General features: G+C 36.5%; 1 protein-coding gene across 1 annotated transcript in view; it reads right to left on the reverse strand.

The window, feature by feature from the left end:
- Positions 1 to 387: 387 nt before the first annotated feature.
- LOC140159670 (cholinesterase-like) overlaps positions 388 to 10,888 on the reverse strand; it is a 16,804-nt gene continuing 6,303 nt past the window's right edge. Inside the window, exons 5-10 of the mRNA XM_072183166.1 lie at positions 9,401 to 9,577; positions 7,075 to 7,290; positions 4,331 to 4,528; positions 3,236 to 3,429; positions 1,574 to 1,743; positions 388 to 1,418 (exon numbers count right to left, since the gene is read on the reverse strand). Coding sequence (XP_072039267.1) covers positions 1,288 to 1,418; positions 1,574 to 1,743; positions 3,236 to 3,429; positions 4,331 to 4,528; positions 7,075 to 7,290; positions 9,401 to 9,577 — 1,086 coding nt within the window. The 3' untranslated portion in view covers positions 388 to 1,287. The remainder of the gene's footprint in view (positions 1,419 to 1,573; positions 1,744 to 3,235; positions 3,430 to 4,330; positions 4,529 to 7,074; positions 7,291 to 9,400; positions 9,578 to 10,888) is intronic.

Here is a 10,888-nt window from a genome sequence, read left to right on the forward strand (position 1 = left end):
TTTCTCAAAATATCAACAGCTATCTTAAGTAATACTAGGGTTATTTGTACACATTTGCTGATTCTAAATATGGTCATTTTTTGAATTTTTAAAGAAAATTTGAAACATGTCATCTATAGTCAGTAAAAAAGGAAAAAAAAAAAATGGCGACGTAAAAAGTAATTATTATAGGAAAGAAAAAATTTAATGTTATATTTCTACAAATAGGTGTATAATAAATGCTCATACATGTATTATCATATATTGTGTGTATACATAAACAGAATGATAAATAGTTACCTTGTAAAGTTAGGTGTATATATGTTTAGGATTAAACTATTTTATTTTGTTTTAAACTATTTATTTATTAAAAGTATAATAATATGAATATTACATAACTTTGCCGCAGGTGTTATATTTTAATATAACTAGAAAATGCTATATTTTAAGATAACTAAATAATATCATACAAATTCGTCTGTAGGTTCATTTCGTACGTGCATAATATTCAATTCAGCTAAATAAGCAACCTCACAGGAGAGTGGTTAGATGTGCGCACCATCAAGGAGTATCGTAATCGCAACCTCTCTATTCGCTGGAATAGTGTGATGTCATAATACAGCTTGTATGCCTACTTTGGTTCAAGGACATGTTCCCAGTCATGCACGGTTCCTATTGACTTTGTGTTGATCAAAAGAAGATTACATCCCCCTAAATGGCATTATCTCGAAAACTAGACAGACAGTTTTAAGAGCTAAAAACTTGTCCAGTTATAGTAATTAGTAAAATAAATCATAATATCCTGCTTTTATGTCTTAAAAATGTGAAGTTTTGTCAGAAATTATCATATTCTTTTTACCAACTGGTTGGTTTCCAAAAATCCAATTTGTTATGCTGAGTGAACATGGTAAACAGAGGACTGTCCTTGAGAGGTGCTTGAACCAAAAAACTTCAAATTGCATGCATGGCTGTCTATATCCAAGGTGGTGATGTAATGACTATTCCAGCGAATTGTCTCATTGTGACAATTCGTTTAGGGCCGGTTTCTCGAAGCATGGCTAGTGGTCAGGCTTTCTGGACCATCAAGCTTAAACCCAACTAATCTTATATATATCAGTGCTTACATTGTCACATTGTACATAGGAAGATAAATCAATAAAATGGATCCAAATTGATAGGGCTAGCCTGCTGGCTTAGGAAGCCTGACCACTAGCCAAGCTTCGAGAAATCGGGCCTTAGAGTCTAAACGAATGGCCAACATGACTGACGTGACAGACTACTCTAGTTTAGATGCATCATTATTTGGATTCATTTGCACCCTTCTGTATCACAAGTAGTGCGTTTGTATGCGTTGAACGCATCCCACCAGTCTGTAATAGCAGTGTATTTCCAGTTGAAAAATGCGTTCCTCCATTCACGTTCAACTTCCGGCAGATCCTCTGAAAATAATGAAAACATTTTTTTTATGCCTGAAAAACAAAACAAAACAAAAACAACAAAAAACCAACAACAAAGCAACAACAACAAAAACACCAGCTCACGTAACGGGTAACGGCTTCAATGTGTATTAGAAACTCTTACAAATAATATTTACCAGTGAAAATTTCCAACTTTGGTACAAGGTCATTCCAAAATCGTACAGAGTCTGCTTTAAGAGCTCTGTCTGTAGTCAAATTGAGAGCCAATACTTTGTAGTTTAGTTCAGGAACGGTAAACGTAGGCCAATACGTCTCATTCTTTAGGTCGCTTGACATACTCGGTGTTCTGTTTAATAACAAAGTATAAATAAAATAATAAGTGTATTATTTTGACAACACTGGCAGTTGGAAAAAGTTATTATTAAAGCATTAATATCCGTGGAAAGTGTCAATATTGTATCCAACCTTTTTCGTCAATTTCCAAAATCCTTTGCAACAGAAACACATAAAGCCCAACTATTTCATTACACGCGAAATCAGTCAACCGTACGCACTGATGATGTGCGCACTAGCGATGACGTAGCATCAGTTTCTTAGCATGGATTTCGGGACATTATAAATTCGGTCCAAAGAAGTCCAAGAAGAGGATTGCTTTATTGCAATTTGATCTGTAAATGGTACGAAAATATGTTTTACCATTTCCTTCAGTAGCCAAAAAAGGTTATTGAAGAATTTGATTTGCTCATCCGTGATTTGCTCATCCGGAGGATTATAACAATCGTCAAAATGCAGATTTTGGTACCTTTGATAATGCCATAGATGTGCTAACATAGCCAGCTAGTGGTTAAGCCGAAAGCCGTGTATTAAAGGCAGAATAAGACATTTTACATGAATCTATCATTTCACTGCTTAAATAGAGAAATTAGCTACCTGTAAACTCCTCAACAAAAGTTTGGAAAGTTTTTCAAGCATCTATAGGCCTATCTCAGACACCACATTTGAAACAACCACCTTTTTCATGGCTGAGTACACGTCTTGTAAATGAAGCGGGGTCTCAAACAAAATGTGCCAAATTTACCATTATTAACGGGTGGAAAACCATACACAGGCAGACATATCCTCCCAATGCTGCTCACCTGCCTGATCACACGTTGCTGTGGGATGGCTTTCTAATTCTGCAACCAAGAGTCGTCGCAGGTCATCATGGTCATTCTACTCTGGCATTCAATCGGGTTGAAGTCTGGGCTGATGGCAGGCCATTTCATTCTCTCTACTTCCATATTTTAGGTAGTCGTTGAGTACCCTGACTCTGTGGGGCGAGCGTTGTCATATGAAGATATGGGATTGCAACTTGCTGCACAGAATAATGGTCAATTTGACACATTCTGTTTGAGACCTCACCCCACTACCTTGACAAGACTCTACTCAGCCATGAAAAAGATGATTGTTTCAAATGTGGTGTCATTGTAAAGGGGAATAAAGTAGCTATCCTTGATATCCAACACGATATGAACACATTTGAGTTTATTTGAATTTGAATGGGGTTTCAACTTTTTCAATACTGCTGTTTTCAAGTGTTGTGCAAACATTTGCATTTCAAAATGACCTAAGGACAATTTTAACAACTAACGATCCTTTAATTTTGGGCAATTTATACACAATTTTTTTTACACTCTCACCAGGGTCACTGAATGGGCCTTTAATGTCGCGCCTTTCTATTTAATTTGATTCCATTTGAACTTAATAACAGTAAATATTGGATTCAAATATAAACAATGAACCCTTCGTTAACTGAACACATACTACGGAAACGACTAGATCTTGATAATTATATTTACCCTGTCTTGGCAAATTCACTCCAAAAGCGCATTATCTTGACACTGAATTCTATCTCCGGTCCACTCAGCCCTGGCTTCCCTTCAATAAAAGGAAAGCCGAAGACAAATTGGATATCCTCACTATGTCCACTTCCGCGCCACGTGGGATTCCCTTGTGGAGTCCAGCGAATAGAAACTGTTGGCGCATGTGTCATCTATTAAAAACAATAGAACATAATAATGCAGCAATGGAAATACCCATAAAAGTCAACTAAAGTTCTCTTTAGCCGTAACACCTCGGCCGGCCAAGCTTTCCGTCGCCAAATGATTGTTCGCATGATGACGAGATCGCATCACGTGGGATACCCGCTTTCTGAATTGAGGTTTTTCGCCAGCCCGTAGGGCTGGCACTTGTTTCATAGATGGGATTTGTTTGAACTAAGAATTATACCCTACTGGTATTGGTATGAATTATTTTATTTTACTTTTTGTGGTAAAAATGTTTTATTGCCATTCGATTTGTAAGGAAAAGAAAGTATGTTTGCCGTTTCAATGAACGAAAACGAGTAAGTATTGTCAAAGTTATGTTTGAATTAATTATTCGCACCTGTAAGATAAGTATATTTGACAAACCGGTATTATATTCAATCTATGATTGCAGACATACACAGGTGATGAGCGCAACCTGCTTGTAGTGAAGGGCGATCTATTCAAAAATTGTATCCATCTATTGCTATGGTAGTTAATCCGATTATTACGTCACTTCGACGTTGGGCTCTTACAGACGGTGAATTGAGGTTAGATTGAATGAAGGTCAAGTTGTATTGATCGTGGTTGTTCAATATAAAGTATCAAGTGAAGTTCAAATAAATAAAACTTTATTTAACGATAACACTAGTTGCAATAAATAACAACGTTTATAACACTAGTTGGATTAAATTTAATTGAACACCGAATTAAAAAGACTAGTTTGCGTATGACGTCCTGTCAATCAGATCAAAAATGCCATACTGCGCAGGTCAGCAACCAATCACGGCGCGCCTTTGTTATGACGTCAGACGCAAATTAGTCTTTTTAATTCGGTCTTTAATTATAACAACGTTTGATGCAACATACCTGATAACGGTAAACCTGGTCCCCTGCCATTGCATGAGCTCTAGCTATGATGTCACTATTCGCGACAAAGGCATCTGTGACGAAATCAACAAATGGTCTGAAGAAATCCACGTTGTCTAGATCCTGGATTGTCCAATCTAAGTAGTGCTGGTAGATTGAATCTTCAATGATGGGATTTCCTATTGCTTCACTTACAAACTAAAGTAGTGATACCAGAATTTTGAAAGCAATTAAATAAAACACGAAAAACAATTAAGAAGAACTTGTATCAAGAAAAGTCCTTATCTTGGGTCCGAAACAGTAAACATGGTACAAACAGGATTTCGCTAAATTAGCTAGAGATAGATGCCGTTGGTGGCGTCTAGCCAGATGAAGGGGGCTATACCCGGCTATCTGTACATGTATAGACCACGTCTATTAGATCTGTCGAATAAATGCACTTTTTTTTGGCCCAGATCTATGCTGTTTCGTATATTTATCAGCGTCCCAGCAAACACAAAAACGTTTTAAAAACGTTTTAAATAAGTTATATTTTAGCTTTTGGTTTAGGTAAAAACGTTTTAATAACATTAAAATGTCGGGTTATATAAAGGTCATGATAACGTTTTAAAACGTTTTGTATGAAAACACACTACAACAATATTTTTAAATGTTTTCAAAAATGTTATTGTAAACTATTTTTGCAAACATTTTGCCAAATATTGTGTCAATACTTGAATAACATTATGTTAAAATGTTTGATCACAGCAAGCACAGATGATGTTTTTAAAATGTTTTTTCAAAACCTTTTAATAACATTTAAATGTCGGGTTATATAAAGGTCATGAAAACGTTTTAAAAACGTTATTGAAAATATTTTGGGCAAACATTTTTCGCAAAATATTTTTCGCAAAATGTCGGGTTATATAAAGGTCATGAAAACGTTTTAAAAACGTTATTGAAAATATTTTGGGCAAACATTTTTCGCAAAATATTTTTCAACCCCAAAATAACATTCTGTTTAGAATGTTTTGTATCAAGTTTTCAAGAATGTTTTTGGAATGTTATTAAAACGTTTTTATACCCTTTATATAACCCGACATTTAAACGTTTTCTGTAAAACATTTTTGTTTGATGAGCAGTAGATTATCAAAACATGTTTTTTAAGGTTATGAAAACGTTTTATACTCTTAATATACCCTTTATATAACCCGACATTTAAACGTTTTCTGACAACCTTTTATAACCTTTTGCGAATGATGTCGAAAACGTTTTGTGTTTGCTGGGGTGTCCAACCTTTTAAAACCATTCTAAGGCATTCCATGCGCTACAATGTCAAAATTGTGGCTACATCATAGATATCTCGGGCATCTCAGAGCATCACATGGTTTTTCCATATGAAAGTAATTAAGGTGTTCCATCAAAGCTTTCGTCGTGTGCTGCCACCTAGCGGTGGTTCCGGGAACGTTGCGTCCAGATTTATGAAAGAGGGAAGCTTCAAACATTTTAAGGTCGCATCGAGCGCCTAAATGGTAGAGTCGTATGTGTATGGGCATCCATTCTGTGGGGGAGCCCGCCAGAATAAAAATCCGAATCTGAACAGGTTTCTATGTACAATGGAAGTAAGTCTCTCGGAAGATAAATTTGTGACTATTCGTGCATTTTTCTCATTAATAATAACACACTGGTAGCTAAAGTTATGTATATTATAGGGGCAAGGAATCTTGTTACTACACTGGAATTTCAGTGACTCAAGACAAGCGGTACGTTATTTATGATAAGAACAGAGGTACCGCTAGAATGTACCTCATTTCTTAACATACATGTATATAATGAACCACTTGTCTTGAATCACTGAAATTTTAGTGAAGTAATTGGATTTATTGCCTCTATAGTACACATACCTTTTGCTACCAGTGTGTAGCTATTTTTTGAGAAAAATGCAAAATTAGTCACAATGTTTATCAGGGGGTATGTAGTACCACCTTAAGTACAAAAAAAAACATTAATTCATATCAACCCGGATGTTACCTTAATGATATTTTGAGAAGCAGATTCTGCAAACTGCAGTATTAGAAACGAACATTGTATGCAGTACAGCTTGGCCGGGGGGAAATGAATAAAGAAATGTAGCAACGACATAACTTGAGCAAAAACAAAGGGCGCTTTAATTTCATGTTCATTGTTGTGGTGTTTACATGTTCTTTGGAGAGAGCACTATGTAGTATGACATTGCAAAAAAACATCAAATAGGCCTAGTTGCCTCATAAATTGATAGTATCGGTATTGGTTCAAGTATCAAATATGCGCTAGTCTTATACTAATGTAGTTTCGGAATAGCACCACTTACGGTTACTTAGTTGGACAAGTTCCACTCCCGGGGTTCCACTAAGAAGCCGCTTTAGTGGGATTGTCCGGAACATTAGCCAATGGAATTATAGTACCAGGACATTTCCCAAAACTGGCCCTCCTACACCCTGTCACGTGACTTAATTAGAATAACTACCATTCTACTTGGAGCCAACTTGTCAAAGAATGAGCTCCTTATGAGCTATATAGTTATATCCCACTAGTTAGCGGTTACTATTCCGCTTTTAGTATCCGAGACTATCCAGATACCTATGATATTTTGATGTGAGTTATCTCTGCTCTTCTCTGACAAATAACTCAGTACAGCCTACACCTAAGGTGAGTAATATATCAGACCCTTTATAACGCTTATCCCAGATTGTTGGACGTACGCTGTATAAAAACATAAACCTTACCGACTTGTACACCTGTTCACTAACGAATGGTGGATCTTCCTTAGTAGCGTATTCTGGATACAGGGATTGTATCCTGAGTGTCCCTTCATCAGCAGTGGATCCTAACATCAATGTAGTCCTCTGAAAGTCTTGCCTTTGTATCAGATTCCGCGGAGAATCATTCAAGAAGTTGTTATCAATTTGGTTATCAATACAAGGAGCCCAGATGAATCCAGACTGTAGAAAAGACAATTTTAATTATATTTAATTTACTGAATCTAAATTACTGGAACAATGTGAATTCATGAAAATCATCAACAAGACTTGCGAATATATGTAAACCGATAAATGTAAAAGATATTAGGATTGTGTTTTAGAATCAGAATAAGGGCTAGTCACGTGTGCCTTCATAAATCACGATCCATCAGAATATTTTGCGGTATCGGTCTGTCTGATTTGGTTTTAAAATTTGGACTATTTTCTCCTATTGACGTGCAGCGTGGAAAATGAAACCACATCTTACGGAGTGACTAAATGAAGCTATAGTCTAAATTAACCTAACAATGCAGCAAGCAACTAAAAACACACCGATTGCTCTGTGCTCTGAGCATAATTCCATGACATTTTTTCTTCCCATGATCCACGCATTTCCTGTTTCAGTCAATCCATTTGTTTAAAAAGCTTTGGCTCCTTCAGATTTGACAATTTTCATGCACAGAAACATATTAAAATGTGTTAAACATTGTCAAGTCTTTTTAATGATTTTAATCATTATTGAACGTCGGTATTCGCAAGAGTGTGTATAGTGTCCTGCTCAAAAAATCTGGTTGGGCCGTTTTTAGGTTGTAGGGTTATAGGATTAGGATTATAAATTAGGCTCAGGATTAAGATAATAGGTTTAGAGTCAGATTATAGTTGGGGTGGTAACCACGCAATCAACTTTCTAATCTTCAAGTAATATATCGTCACTGGGCGGGAAAAGCCTCATATGTACTTTTTGCCCTTGAACATGAATGAAGCAAACCATTCAATATAAAGTCTACACCTACAATGCTTTATCCATGTTGAAGGGCCAAAAGTAAATATGAGGTGTGTCCTGCATGTACTTTTGGCCCTTGAACATGGAAGAAGCAACCTCTTCAATATAAAGTCTACACATACAAGGATTTATCCATGTTCAAGGGCCAAAAGTACATACAAGGTTTTTCCCGCCCAGTGACGATATTACAGGTGTATACTACAGACTTGACATTTAATATGGAATATTTCTTCATGAAGTGCCAAGACTCATCTGGAAGGGTCTGTATAAACCGCACGGGCTAAATATTAATTAGGGTGTGTCGGGAGATGGTGTAAAATAATAGTTTGATAGAACACGTGCCTTCCATGGGTTTAAAATATGGTGCTCATAATGCAGTGGATTGAAAAGAGTCTTTGGGGGTACACAATTTCGGACTTTATGCAACATTGTTTTGTTATTATCAAATTTATTGGGGTTTGAGGTGATATTTCCTAAACTTCGTCAGCAATTGCTATTCGTCAGAGCTGAAATGCACTTGCAATGTACCATTTTTTTTGCGAATGGGAGGAGCTTAAATAATGGCTCTTATAGTGGTACGTACTCAGAAAGTTCGAATGTCCTCCACAGGAGTCAAATGTTATAAAATTACGGTACAAAAACAACTGTGCGGATTACTGGTTGTCCAATGAACTCACATGGTTAATATGTGTACAGTTAGTTTAAAACACTTGGCCCCAGGGGGGCATTTAAATTTTCTGAGTACGTACCACTTTTAAAGAGCCACTTTTTCAAAAGCTCCTCCCACATTCACAATTGGTACCTTACAAGTTCATTCCAGTATTGGTATTTAGGGACCGTTCACAAACACTTGTAAGGGGGGGCCTGATGCAAACAAATTTTATCATAAAAATTTTTCGGGGCCCCCCCTTTACAGACTGCAACAATTTCAGGGCCCCCCCCCCCCTTTTTGACATGAAAATTATGGGTCAACCCCATAGAAAAGCATATAAACTCAATTTTTCCAGGAAAATTTGTGGTCATTTTTTCAGGGCCCCCTTAGGAGGCTCAAAAATTTCAGGGCCCCCCTTTTGCATCAGCCCCCCCCCTTACAAGTGTTTGTGAACGGTCCCTTAGGTCCAGAACATATCACCTTAAACTTCAATAAAACGTCGTGGAAAGCACATTTTCTATCAAAACTTTTTTGACACCATCCCCGGACACAATAAATATTTATACCGTGCGGTTTATGCAGATACCTTTCAGATTAGTCTTGGCACTCCGTGAAGAAAAATTCCATACTAAATGCCAAGTCTGCTATTTGCTTACAGCCCGGCTTATAGCTACTCCAACATCATTAAGTTCCTCTGCTGTAGCATCTCGTAGACATTGACGTAGCTGAGTAGTATCAGTGGCAGTGCATCCTAATTCAGCTCCAATTTTAAACGCTATCTCTCGTCCTCGACTGGTGTCTTGGAAATTCCTAGGCGCTGCAGCAGCTCCACTCTGTCAAAAGAATCCAAAAATATATCTCTTTGATTCGTTATGAATTCGGCAGAGTGATGAATCGAGAATTTTGAGCAATTTGAGTTTTTGTATGCTTATGATTATGTTTCAGGTTATCTTTTATTTCCACCAAAAATTAATGGTATATCTTACTATTGAAATTTTGATTGAATCAAAATTAATTCGGCAGAGAGACGAATCGTATACTTAGCTGTACAAATCATATTAATCTATAGTATTGTTGATCTATAAGTACAAACATTCCCCACATGATACCAGTGAAATTGGAAAATCCCGGAAAAGCATACGCAAAATATAGGCTAAAATTGTTACTTTTGCTTTAAAATCCTCAATTCTTTGCTAAATATTACAGGAATGACTATTTATAACTTATATAGCAAGTTAAGTCTACATAGCCTATGACAACCAGTAATATATACACAAAAGCCCCAAAGCAAGAATGCGTGCTATGGGTTACACGTAGTTGAATGCGTATTCGACCTCTCTCTGCGCAGTGGTAGAGACATTTTGGATGCAGCATAAAGCCGAATAGCTGTTAAAACGCGTTTTGAGGAATATATCGATTATTTCAGAACATGCAAGTATTGCCAATAATTCGTGTACATTCACTTCTATAATATGTGACGTGTCATGCAAAAATCATACACTTTGGGGCAGGTTATAAATTTTGAGGTTTTTACATATCTTAAATATAGAGATATTTTGCTCCATAACGCCATGTTTCCCAATGAAATCGGACATTCCTAAGCGAAGATAATGAGTTCGTAAGTTATAGTAATATAAAATTGGCAACAAACAAAAATTGTGAAAAAATCACCACGGGTGATACGATCCTGCCCAAAAGTGTCTGCTGTTGACATGACACGTCACATATACATTTCAAATGAGTACTCACGAATGTTCTAAATTCTTTCTAAAAGGACCGATGGAATGGTACCAAGATTTTCAAACGCCGTTTACTTAGAACAGCAATTTTGCGTATTCGGCACTCTGCCGTGTCCATAACGATATATACCATCAAAATAATACGAATAATTCTGTGGTGTACAAATCCTTGTATTATTATTTTTTCAAGCGCAAAATATGAATTATAAATAACAAGTTGTGTTATATTTGGAGCTGTTATATAATTATGTTAACAGAGCCCAATTAAATAAAACAAATCTAAGGAGAGTAATCACGTTTCTGTTTATCATGACCACATACAACAGGGCACCATTACAAATATTCATATAATTTGGTTCATCTCAAGTTTGGTAGTGACGTATGTGCGTATTTCCCATGCCGCAG

Source organism: Amphiura filiformis, chromosome 8 (assembly GCF_039555335.1).
Source record: "Amphiura filiformis chromosome 8, Afil_fr2py, whole genome shotgun sequence".
In the NCBI taxonomy this organism is placed as follows: domain Eukaryota; kingdom Metazoa; phylum Echinodermata; class Ophiuroidea; order Amphilepidida; family Amphiuridae; genus Amphiura; species Amphiura filiformis.